The following is an 11,665-nucleotide window of genomic DNA, read 5'->3' on the forward strand; positions in this document are numbered from 1 at the left end:
CCACCTTACCCTCACCATTTTTATCACCACTTGACTGTTGGTCGTTCGCAGACGACCTGCTACCGTACATAATTCGATTCGTTCGCGTAAACGAAAATTATAAAATGTTGCGAGTGGCAACAGACTGAGGGGGTTTCTTCCGTAATTTTAATATCAAAAACACGTAGTCTTACGATGTCTCGGGGATATTATAATTTTCCTGAAATAAATAGCATATTGTAGTACATTGTTGCCTATTTAAATCTGTTTAACTGTGTATCGTGTATAACCTTAATCTACATAAGTTTTCATTTTATTTCTATCTGATGTTTATTGGTGAAGATTTGAATTTTTAATAAGGTGATCATTAGGCTATTAAGTTTAGTTGTACTCACGTTTAGTCCCTCTTATAATTTTAACCGTATTTTTAGAATCAGATAACAGAGATTCTTCTAGGTTATGTTTAAGGTTGGCTATCTCTATAAGCACTCTATAATAACGATTTTTATATTAAGTATAGATGTAATATAATTTTAAGTAGGAATACTCACTAGGTAAGTTTAATCTAATTAGTTTTAAGTATTTAGATGTTTAATTTCACGCAAGTATTTAGGTAATAGTATTTAAGAACAATATATTTCGTGGTAGAGCTGCAAGCACACGTTATATCGGCTTTTAGATTGTTACTCTCTATTGTCACTTACCCAGCCGATGACAGACCTACCGTCTTGTCAGTCATCCGTCACAAGCGATCGTGTTAAATCGATCTCGCTCGATCAATCGAGGGGCACACTGGATCGTGAGTGCGCGGCCAGCTAGGGATGGCCAACAGGTTTGATTGCGAAATTGCAAACTTTGAATTTTCCAATTTTCCTAATCAAAATTTTAAAAAATTATCTTACTGATCGAACTCTGCAGGTTGTCTATCAGAATTCAAAATCTGATAGATTTCCTGTCAGAGCAGGTGTACCTCAAGGTTCAGTCTTGGGTCCAGTCCTGTACAACATATTCACTTCAGATCTTCCTGATTTGCCTCCAGGATGCACAAAGTCATTGTTCTGCGATGACACAAGCATTTCCGTAAAAGGGAAAAGTCTTCGTGTCATATGCAGTCGATTGCAGAAAAGTTTAGATATTTTTTCTTCCTACTTGCAAAAGTGGAAAATCTCTCCCAATGCTTCTAAAACTCAAATGATAATTTTTCCGCATAAGCCTAGGGCTTCTTTCCTCAAGCCAAACAATAATCACGTTGTCAAGATGAATGGGGTTATTTTAAGTTGGTCCGACAAGGTTAAGTACTTGGGACTAATTTATGATAAAAAACTTATTTTCAAAGAGCACATTGAGAGTATACAAGCCAAGTGCATCAAATATACGAGATGTTTATATCCTCTCATTAACAGGAATTCTAAACTTTGTTTGAAGAACAAACTTTTGATTTACAAACAAAATTTTAGACCAGCAATGCTTTATGCTGTACCGATCTGGTCAAGTTGCTGTTCAACAAGGAAGAAAACGCTCCAAAGGATTCAGAATAAAATTCTGAAGATGATTTGGAAGCGTCCTCCTTGGTTCGGAACACTCGAATTACATAGACTTACTGGTGTTGAACCATTAGAAGCTATGTCAAATAAAATTCTTGACAATTTTCGACAAAAATCGTTGCAATCCTCAATTGCTACGATTAGCTCTCTTTATAGCCAATAAGTTAGCAATTAGGTTAGTTGTAAGTTTACTTCCTCTTTTCTGACAAGTAGGTTTAAATCCCTACGAATGATAAGTCCTAATTGCGAAAGCAAACAAATCCTAACAATTAAAATTACAAATTTCTAACAGTGTTGAGAAGTCACCATTTGTGATTGGACACACATACTCATTATTTACTAATATTTATCATAAATACTTAAGCTACTAACAAATCCCCCCTTAAAAAAAAAAAAAAAAAAAAAAAAAAAACAATTGATCAAAGTTTCATGTACGTAGTCTTCATAAATCAAGAAAAAATTAGATTGCAAAATCCGAGTTGATCGCGACCACGTCCCGATTCACCTTAAGTATAGTATGTATATATTTTTTTTTAGACAAATAGAATAAATTTTATCCCATATAAAGCAGTTCACTTTTGAAGCAAATTATGTTATTTTCTAATCTATAAAGACAATTGTATTAAGATGATGCGCTAGATTCTAACCCAACCATCGGAAAATGCTATCAGCGGGCAGTCGCGCTGAGACCAATAATTATAAACCTGACATTAGTAGGAGCGAACGAGCTCAATCCAGATTAAACCCCATCATCTACCCATACAGTGGAACAATTGTGGGGTCCGCACACAAATACAGCTAATACGCGGCCGGTTTTGAGACCCACATGTACCCATGCCAACTACTGGGGAAGGAAGGCAGCAAAGAACGGATTACTGAATATTTGTAACACATTTTTTCTGAAGACGTTGAACGAGTAACATCGTTTCGGGCGCGTGAGCATCATCCGTATCAGCCGTTGTCGATGTAGAAGCTGGAACCGAAAACCGGCAGGCAGATAGCGTGTTTGCGGGAGTGAGCGAAACGGAACGACATCGCGGGATTTACCAGAGCGGGGGAAAGAAAGTAGCCGAACAACGAAAAACACGTCCATCATACAAAGTTTTCATTAAGAGTCGAAGAAGTGGAAAAAGTTTAGTCAGTCGCGCAGAGTGATCGGTGAAAGAAAGTCGTGTTTTTTTCCTGTTCGAAGAGGAAGGCCGGGCGTGTTATAAAGCCTATTTTACGCTGATAGTTTAAGTTAAAGTGAGTACTGACTGGAGGATGATTGGGGAAAGTTGGGACTGCTACTGATGTAACGGAAGGACACTCAAGGACATTGCATGCAGCTGTGCCTCGGTTGGACTCGATGCCGATTATAAATTGGATTACCATATTCAAAACGAAAGGGACCTTCGAATCTTATCGGAGGGTTGGTTCTCCGACTTGAGGTTTCGAGGTTCACGAGAAAGCAGACAGCAAGTTTTTTATGCCTAAGTTTTGGAATTAAATATGGAAATGAGAGAAATCGGAGGGATCATTGCGACAGAGGTCATTGATACGGTGGACAGTTTCTCTCTCTCCTATCTCTAAATTACTAACCCGATTCGGTTGTTGTTGTTGTTGATGATGATGATGATCATATACAACAGTTTTTTAAAGAGAAAGTTGTTGGGACATCAATGTGAAACGATTAAGCAGCGAAACATGCTGGTGTGCCGAAAAATGGATCCGGTTCGCCTTAATCGATATCGTGTTTCTCGATGCTATCTCCGACAAGTGTATCCCAGCTCGTTTTCCGGTGTATCTGTTAATTAATGTGGTTAATAAATTGATTTGCCTGGCAAAATTTCTGGCCAATTTTGTTAATAGTAGTTGCGCAGAGCAGTAAATATTAGCATACAAATATTGGAAAATCGATCAAGCAACGGGTTCGGTAGAAAATGCGCATCGTTTATGCTTTCTGACCCAGAAAACAATAAAACATGCGAAGCTGGTTTATTTAGTTCTTCTCTGTGTTTCTGGTGCTGTGATTATCTCACTTTGAGAGAGCGAAAAAAACGAACAAGTGATTGGTTTGAACATGCCAGGTGAAACATTTGAACTTTTTCTTGCAGCTATGATCACAAGTGATGGAAACGTCCCCATGTATATATTATATCAATAAACATTTTCACTCAACAGTAAGTGCGCTGATAACTAAGCATAGTTTTGTGTATGTGCAATGGTCAAGTGCTGGGAAGTTTTGCTCACAAAGCAGTAACTTTTCACGGTCTCATACACGCATCAGCCTAAAATCTAGATCACCTAATGAATTCGACATCAAAAGATGGCTTTTGTAAGTTATTCTACATTATACGGCTCAGCCAGTCACGGGGCTTTTATCGCTCTCTCATAACTGATTTTTTTCTTCATTACTTTTCCCGTTGGCACCTTGCGATGCTTGTCGGTTTTTCATTTTATTCCGCTAATCGGGAAAACTGTTAACTGCTGTGCAGTGCGTTGGATTAATTCCGTTTGTTGTTTGGCCTTGTTTCTGTTCTCGCCAGGAGACAAAAGTTTTTTTTGCCATTTTCATCGGAGTAATTGCTCTGCTTTCATTAAGGTTTTTTTGGCCCTCAAAAAAGTGAACGGCAATCACGTCCAGCTTTGCTTGCACACACAGTGACGCGTTATGATGTAAACTAAACTTTCTCTTTTTATCTTCATTTCATTTACACCTTTTGGTCAATCGAAGACAGAAACCACCAGCCGAAGTAGAGTGACCGCAAAGCGAAGTTCGTCTTGTAAAACGTTGAAAAGTGAAAACGAAATCTCTAGCTGACGTGTTTTCGTGTTATCATGTTTCACTGCTTAATGCATTGATTTTTTTTTGGCTTCATTCCACTGCTTGTGTGAATTTGGCTATCGATTCACCTATAGTCGATTGGATTGTCCGATGACTGTTTAAAGTTGTAAATAATGGATAAACATTGTGCAAGCGGATCGTGATTGCGGGTTCCTCGCTTGCTTGTTCAAGTCTTTTGATAATCGTCGGGAGGCGTCCAAATAGCATGTTGTCTATTATTCAAATGCATATCATTAAAGACTTGTAAGACGTATAAGGTATGCAATTTTGCTATTTTCGGATTGAAATGAATGCTGTGAAACTTTCAAAAGGGGGTACTGAATAAGTTATTTACAGGTCAAGAAATTTCAAATTGTTCCACGAACTTTTTTAACCAAAACTGATAACATTCCTTGAAGAGTAATGTAATTGCATCAAATTGGATGTTTTCGTCGTTTATCAAATTTTATTTTGGGACGAATGAATCTAACGGCGAAATATTCTGATGAAGATATTTTTGTACACAGCTTTATAGATCTCCGAATGGATCCGAAGCAGATATTTTGTTTTTATTGTAACGGTTCTCAGCTGCTCCAAGAAAAAAGTAAATCTAGCAAAGATTTATAGTAAAGAACGTTTCCGATAAAAGTGAAATCTCTCCATCTGTTCAAGGTCGTTCGAAACCTTCTGAATCGGGCATGCCAAGTGCAATGAACTCCGCGCTGTACGCACTTGCTTATACAGTGGAACCTGTTTTTTTAACTTTCCATTTTTCCCTTCATCTGATTGCTCTTCTAGTGTAAGCTTCATCTGCTTCGTCTGCCTTGCTAACACCTTTTATTGTAGGCCTTGAAATGGCCCTGTACGCGTAACACTTTCTTTTTTTATTTCCCACCCCGGGCTGTTAATCGACTTAATCTGCATTTCCAACACCCTTATACAACATAGGAGTCCACATGTTGGACAAGACTAGAGGTGAAATTTAGTAATTATGAAAGCTGCTGAGTAGAGCTAATGCAATAATTACAGTTGAATGATCACATGCCGTGAATGATAGGACGGTTTACCATATGGTATAAATTAAATGGGGCCAACCGGAGGAAATATACCGTTTTCGGTGAAACCCCCCCAAAAAAGCTTAAGTAAATCATTAATTATGTATTCAAATTTGGTGTGTTGATGTCTGCACCAAAACAAGTTGCCTGGATGTATCTTGTAAACAGGTTTATCTGACTTTTCGCGGTAGTGGAATGCCATGACGACGGCTGCCGGAAAGAAAGTTTACTTTCTTGCAGACAGACGAATAAATATTCGCTATTTGGTTAAGTAGGCGGCTTTCTCGGTGCGATTTTTTTTCACGTATTCGCTCAATTCACCATCAGTTTATGAGCATGTTCAAGAGCTTTGTAAGATGGTCCGGACGAATGAACAATTAGCGCTTTCCTTTCCACCGTCAGTAGTCGCTAGTCAGCCTATACACCAATGTATAGGTTCGCTAGTAGTCGCGCAATATTTTGACTGATGCAATTGAATAATGGTGATGCGACTTTGGTCGTGTTTATTATATGTTCTGAATGGATGCTGACTTTGAAGTGTTACCTTACAAAGCTTTTATTCGTTTATTTCTTTCTCAGATAATTTAAAATGAAAGTCACATTTCTGCTCGAGTTGCTGCTAATTCTGATAATAATTGCTTTTGCTGCCTCGAAGCCAATCGAAGGTAATTTGAACATCTCGTCCGTTGTAAGTTGCGTATAATTTCTTGTTCGTGATCGATTCCCGTATAGAAGGACGAAGTGTGCGGAAAGGAGCACTTATTCACCGGCAGGCAGAAGAAGAGGTAGCAGATGCCGCAGCAGCAGCAGTAGAAACCGGTCCAGTACCTGTAGCACCCGTTTCCGGTGGCGATGATGATGACGACGATGATGATTCGGACGAATTCGATCTAGGAGATGACGACTCAGCCGAGGATGATGATGGCGACGATGATGATGATGACGACGATGATGACGACTTGATTGGTATTGGCGGTAAATTATCAAAGAAGGCGTGAAACGCCCTTGATACCATTCTACGTGTTTTCAGGATCTGTTGAAGATGAAATCGATGATGATGACGACGACGATGATGATGACGATGAGGTTGCTCCAGCCGCAGTCGCTCCTGTGGTGCCTGCTGTTGCTGATCAACAGAAACAGTCGGCTGTCAGTCAACCCGCAGCTCCTGTTGCGGCTGTTGAAGAAGAGGACGACGAAGAAGATGACGATGACGATGACGATGAAGACGACGATGGGTTGGGGTTTTTCGGTGAAGATATTCTAGGCGCTTTCGATGACGATGATGATGATGACGATGACGATGACGACGATGACGATGAAGATGAGCCAGCACCAGTTCCAGTTGAAGCTCCCGTCGCTCCCGTTGTTGCCCCATCGAAAAAACAAAAGAAGAAGCCTGTCCCAGTAAAGGAACCAGTGGCCAGCGTGCAGAATACTCAAGCTCTTCTAGATTTGGCTGATGCAGCTGCTGCTCAGAATGAGATTGAAGCTCCACCAAAGCCAAAACCGGAAGGTATTGACGTGAACAATGAGGTTAACAAGATTGTTGAATCCCTTGCAGCACAGAAGGCTGATCAGAACGCTCAGCCGGCGACGGAACCTGCGACGGAAGAGGAAGAGGAAGCCGAATACGACGAGAGTTCGCCAGAAAAGGTACAATCACTATCCTCTGATAATAATAAAGTTGACGTTGTTGCCGCTCCTGCAGCCGTGACCGCCACTAAGCCGACCAGTGACGATGACGACATCTTCGAAGGTATCACATCGTTAGTGGACGATGACGACGACGACGATGACGACGACGACAGCGACGAAACGACGGCACAGAAAGTTGACCAAACTGCCACGAATAGCGAAAATGAGACGCAATCCGATGACCCCGAGGACGATGACGATGACGAGGAGGACAGCGATGAACTGATCGACGAAAGCGCCGTGGAGGAAATCGCCGAATCTGACGTGTGAGTGCAGTTGTTTTCCTTTACAACTCCCCATCCTAGAGTAGAAATGGATAAGGAAGAAGAATGAGAAGAAGAAGAGAAAGGAAATCTAACAGGTTAAAAGCAGTTGAGAGTGAAAGAGAGAACGAAGGATCGCTAGAGAGAGAAAGACTCTTATGACCAAGGCCAACGAAAATACTAACTCATTTTCATGTGTGGCCGAGCTCCCACCCCTAAACATTTCAGCATCTTCCTAATCTTCGATTTACGAAGATTTTTTTGCAACTGAATCTAAACTTCGAAACTCAAAGTAGAGAAAAAAAAAAGAAAACGGAAAATTTAAATTTTCACGAGCCATTAACAATGAAGATGAAAAGCGAGAGGAAACGACCAATCAAGACTTGTACATGACCGCGAGACACCTCCAAAACTTACCCCTGACCCGGTAGCGTTAAGTTAATTTATTTATTTATGTATTTAAATTATTTATTTAATTTATTGAGCGTGTAAAAAGACAAACCAGACTAAAAGCAGAGGAAAACAAAATAACGCAAACAGAAGGGAAGGTCTCGACTTTGACGTAATTGTGAAAAGAAATAATGTAAAAGTGACTACTGCTTTGTTGTTTTAAATACACTTCTGTAGAATATCACATCATTCATCCAATTATTATGACATAGTAGGCACATGTAAACAATTATTAGTGTCAATTAAATCTACAACATGGCCAATCAAAAATTATCAATCTTTCCGAGAATCGATACCAGTCCACCAATTCTTTATGTGGATAATGTTCTACGGTCAACCAAGCTGGTGCACGATATTCGTCGCCAACGGGAAATTGCCAAGACAAATAAGAACCTTTTACAGCGAATCAATCGAATTAATCGCACACGGGTAGGCCTTGTTCTTGCTGTGGTTACTTTAATAAAATTTTACAATGTTAATCACAGGGATTTCTCGGTGTAAGCTATAAGTGTAAGGCAAAAAGATTTCTGAACTGGGAAAGCCGCGTCCGTGAAGCGAGAAGAATCCAACGGGCTAATCTGGTTCTCTTGGAACGGATTATTGATGTTGTAAGTTGTGGTGCACAAAAAACTGCAATTCGATAACAATGCATAATATAACATTTTAAATTTCACCAGCCTCCAGCTTACTCTAAATTAGATCAGGAGAAATTTTATCACCAATCCCGTAGGTATCGTAGAATTATTTCGAAGAAAAATGTTGTGCAGACTGCTCCCGGTCGAAAGACTAAGGAACGCTCCGATTGCTACAGGTTAGTTGGTTATCCGGTTTGTCTGCTTCATGTAAAGTTTCTGTTCCGTTCCGTTTCAGTATCAAAATTCATTTTTGTGAACGAAACGACCGTAAACTAGGCACTTTAAAGATTACCATGTACATGAGCAATGTTCTGGGCTATTTGCACGACGAGGGTATTCATGCTATATATGGCCGAGTTTACCGCATTTATGAGGGTCAATATGTTATTATTCGGGGACATGTAAGCATTTCCGAGGCAAAAGGACAAAAAAGGCAGTTGATTGAAAACGTTGAGCGGGGATCGTTGCTTAGAGCGATCATAAATGATCAACCAGCTCTACTTTTGACCCTTAAACCTTTTCAACGTTTAGCAAATTGTGAGCTATTGGGAACGGTAGATCCTGCCGATGACGGAACGATAAATTTACTAAATTTTTATGGTTCTACATGGGGGAGAACACTCGAGCCCGTCCAGTTTCGAATTGAAATAAAGAAATAATGCTGGTAACTGGAAAAATAAACGTTTATATTTTCTAACTGTCTTCTGGGTCGGAGCTCTCCGCCAGTATCGGTGCGGCAAGAGCTGCGGCTCGGGGATCGATAGTATCTTCAAAGCACTTTTGAAATATGTACCTAACTTTTGCTTGTTTCCGTTTGCGCTCGGCAATAGCTTCCGGCGACTCGAGCACAGTCTCGGGAATTGAGATTATCTCAGGAGAGTCGGGCGCATTAGACATTTGCGTATCTCTAAACATTGCTTCGGATCCAGAGGGACCAGGATTGAAGCGTTTTTCTGCTGGTTGCTGTTCCAATTGAAACTGGGACTGCATTTCTGAATTCGGATCGTCGCTATTACCTGCGAAGACAATGTCATATGATTCTGGTTCACTGGTATTTAGATTGCGCGCATTCACTGGACGTAATTTTTCAGACGATGAAGACGTTTGACCATGGAAGGAGATCCTTTCTGAAAATGATTTTTTGCTTAAGTTTACTTTCGGGATCCATGAATGTCTTTTCACATGGGACTGTGCTTCCGCTTCAATCGAGGGAACAGGTTCAATTCTCTGACTAGGGTCATCATTCCTAAGATGACTTATCGTTTGACTCATTTCATCAAGTTCTGATAGATCGCAATCCTGAAAAAAATAGATGCACCCACTAATACAATTTTGTGTGTCTCATTAATCTATTACAAACCATAGGCGTGGAGCAAGAATCTATTCTTTGGCTAGCCCGCTCTTCTACAGGGACAGCATGTTTGTCATTTCCCCAAGTACCGGCGAGGTTTCTGTTGGCTCGTTGTACGCTTCGATTTTGCTTCTCTAACTTGGGTATCATCGTGCCCATAATTAAATGTATATGCAAAACATTAGCTTTCTGCATACGAATAACTAACGGCGTTCCTGGATGGTTGAAGTTAATTTCTACCATTATTCGGTTAGCACGAGCATAATGTGCCATTGCCTTGAATTCTTTATAACAGAAGGTCAGTTTTGTAGGCTCTGACAAATCAAATCTCTTGAAGAAGGAACTTTCGATGACACACGTTGAACGCATTGTTGTGCGGTCTTTGGAAACATTCTCGATATAGTTAGTTACAACTGTTTTCTCGGGACTCATATCAAAGGTGATTTCATGAACCGAAGAATGAAAGTGAACCAAAATATTGCTTATTATTTTATAGTCCCCAACAATTTTGTTGGAGAACTCTTTCGGTAGTCGAAGAGATCTTGTGTTGTCGTGTTCCAGTAACGATATGGTATGAGTTTTCGTAACTTCCGATTTACACTTGAACTGAAAAATTATCTTCATCCGTTGCACATCTAGCCACATTTTACAAGTCAATATTGTAGCAAGACTTTTGAATATTCTTAACACAAACTTAATTGAAACTCTGCAGTTATTCTCTTCAAAACTATCGTTGGCACCTTGTCGGAACTTGATAAAGTACTGCATACTAAAGTTAGCCACCGCACATGCTGTACTAGTAGGATTGACCACTCTCAACGACAGACCGGTGGGAAGCGCTTCCAACTCTAACTCCCGGCCGATTTTGGAGAAAAAGTTGACCGTCCTTGCTAAAACTAGAAATAACTTTCTGTTAGTTAAACGTTCAAGGAGTTTTTTGAAATATACACTTTTGACATTTGGTCCGGCTATAATGCAATTCATTTTGATTAGTTATTTTCATTGAGACTATACTCAGAAGATGTTTGTTTTTAACTAATCAAATAAACACACATCAACTTAAACATTTAACTTTCAAATAAATGAAGGAATAAATGAAGTTTCAAAACACGAATCCTCTCGTAAGAAGCAGGGTTGTTGACAGTATATCGATATTTTTCGCGTGATTTTTCAAATTGGCGCAAGCCGAAAAATGTAAATACTGGTGCGTTACGCTCAGACGCATGTAAAACCAGGGGGCTCTTGTGGCTGTCAAACTCCATACATTTACCATCTACCACTCATTGATTCTGGTACCAGCGTTTCTGGTACCCACTTTTTGGTTGGTTTGCCCTAAAACAAGTGAAATAGAGTAAACATCACATTTTGTCGGTAGACTTATACTCGAATAAATTTCCTTCGAGATGAAAAAATAAACAAGACTCAACCACAGACTAACAGACGTAGCACTGAAACCTAGCTCCATCGCCACAAAAAACGTTCATTTCAAATTTTCAATCGAACAACATTCATCGCGCGAAAACGTCGTCTGGGGCGCTGTCATGCAATCTCATACATGTTTTGTAGTTCCCCATTTGACACATGCAGTAACGCTGACGCTGATGTCGAAATACATGACGCAGCGCGAACACGGCAGCAGATGGTGCTAGTGTTACTAAATTTGTTCGAGGTGTTATGTCTGTTAGTCTGTGACTCAACTTTTGTTTTCAGTACAATGTGCACTTTCAATGAATAAGAGAAGTTTTGTAAGCATTTGAAACGAAATATTGACGCCGTGATGAATTTATGGTTGGTAGGCAAAATGGTGACGTTTATAGACCATCGCACGGTGACGTCACGCACCTGAGTTTGACAGCTACTGGTAACTTTGTTTACCTCCGGGTG

The 11,665-nt window shown here is 40.0% G+C and overlaps 3 protein-coding genes and 1 long non-coding RNA gene across 5 annotated transcripts; 2 read left to right on the forward strand and 2 right to left on the reverse strand.

Annotated features, from left to right (window-relative positions):
* Positions 1–64: 64 nt before the first annotated feature.
* Positions 65–786, reverse strand: LOC129732695 (uncharacterized). The gene is made up of 3 exons (XR_008729317.1): positions 531–786; positions 375–469; positions 65–199 (listed from the first exon to the last, which is right to left on the reverse strand). It is a non-coding gene; the product is annotated as an uncharacterized LOC129732695 (long non-coding RNA).
* A 1,647-nt stretch (positions 787–2,433) lies between these two features.
* On the forward strand, positions 2,434–7,938 carry LOC129726890 (coiled-coil domain-containing protein 1-like). 2 transcript variants are annotated; one of them, XM_055684097.1, is made up of 4 exons: positions 2,434–2,768; positions 5,964–6,049; positions 6,117–6,350; positions 6,415–7,938. In XM_055684097.1, exons 2-4 carry the CDS (start codon positions 5,974–5,976, stop codon positions 7,350–7,352), a joined length of 1,248 nt encoding a protein of 415 aa, XP_055540072.1. In that variant the 5' UTR covers positions 2,434–2,768; positions 5,964–5,973; the 3' UTR covers positions 7,353–7,938. The 2 variants fall into 2 exon arrangements, with proteins under 2 accessions (XP_055540072.1, XP_055540071.1); XM_055684096.1 differs by having other exon boundaries at positions 2,435–2,768; positions 6,117–6,359.
* Positions 7,939–8,041: 103 nt separating this feature from the next.
* On the forward strand, positions 8,042–9,096 carry LOC129726891 (uncharacterized). The gene is made up of 4 exons (XM_055684098.1): positions 8,042–8,224; positions 8,281–8,403; positions 8,473–8,606; positions 8,666–9,096. The coding sequence occupies exons 1-4, from the start codon at positions 8,051–8,053 to the stop codon at positions 9,087–9,089; spliced, it is 855 nt and encodes a 284-aa protein (XP_055540073.1). The 5' UTR covers positions 8,042–8,050; the 3' UTR covers positions 9,090–9,096.
* LOC129726889 (cell cycle checkpoint control protein RAD9A) lies at positions 9,096–10,912 on the reverse strand. The gene is made up of 3 exons (XM_055684095.1): positions 10,732–10,912; positions 9,791–10,677; positions 9,096–9,729 (listed from the first exon to the last, which is right to left on the reverse strand). Exons 1-3 carry the CDS (start codon positions 10,763–10,765, stop codon positions 9,124–9,126), a joined length of 1,527 nt encoding a protein of 508 aa, XP_055540070.1. The 5' UTR covers positions 10,766–10,912; the 3' UTR covers positions 9,096–9,123.
* Between the last annotated feature and the right edge of the window lie 753 nt (positions 10,913–11,665).

Source organism: Wyeomyia smithii, chromosome 3 (genome assembly GCF_029784165.1).
Source record: "Wyeomyia smithii strain HCP4-BCI-WySm-NY-G18 chromosome 3, ASM2978416v1, whole genome shotgun sequence".
Classification (NCBI taxonomy): domain Eukaryota; kingdom Metazoa; phylum Arthropoda; class Insecta; order Diptera; family Culicidae; genus Wyeomyia; species Wyeomyia smithii.

Bases quoted from the DNA above. Each gene is read 5' to 3' on its own strand.
- LOC129726889 (XM_055684095.1), bottom strand. From the start codon at position 10,765: ATGAATTGCATTATAGCCGGACCAAATGTCAAAA. The intron at 10,678-10,731 runs GTGTATATTTCA...AGTTATTTCTAG, and splicing joins AGCCGGACCAAATGTCAAAA to TTTTAGCAAGGACGGTCAAC. The intron at 9,730-9,790 runs GTTTGTAATAGA...TATTTTTTTCAG, and splicing joins ATTCTTGCTCCACGCCTATG to GATTGCGATCTATCAGAACT.
- LOC129726890 (XM_055684096.1), top strand. From the start codon at position 5,974: ATGAAAGTCACATTTCTGCTCGAGTTGCTGCTAATTCTGATAATAATT. The intron at 6,050-6,116 runs GTAATTTGAACA...ATTCCCGTATAG, and splicing joins TGCCTCGAAGCCAATCGAAG to AAGGACGAAGTGTGCGGAAA. The intron at 6,360-6,414 runs GTAAATTATCAA...ACGTGTTTTCAG, and splicing joins CGACTTGATTGGTATTGGCG to GATCTGTTGAAGATGAAATC.
- LOC129726891 (XM_055684098.1), top strand. From the start codon at position 8,051: ATGGCCAATCAAAAATTATCAATCTTTCCGAGAATCGATACCAGTCCA. The intron at 8,225-8,280 runs GTAGGCCTTGTT...TGTTAATCACAG, and splicing joins ATCGAATTAATCGCACACGG to GGATTTCTCGGTGTAAGCTA. The intron at 8,607-8,665 runs GTTAGTTGGTTA...GTTCCGTTTCAG, and splicing joins GAACGCTCCGATTGCTACAG to TATCAAAATTCATTTTTGTG.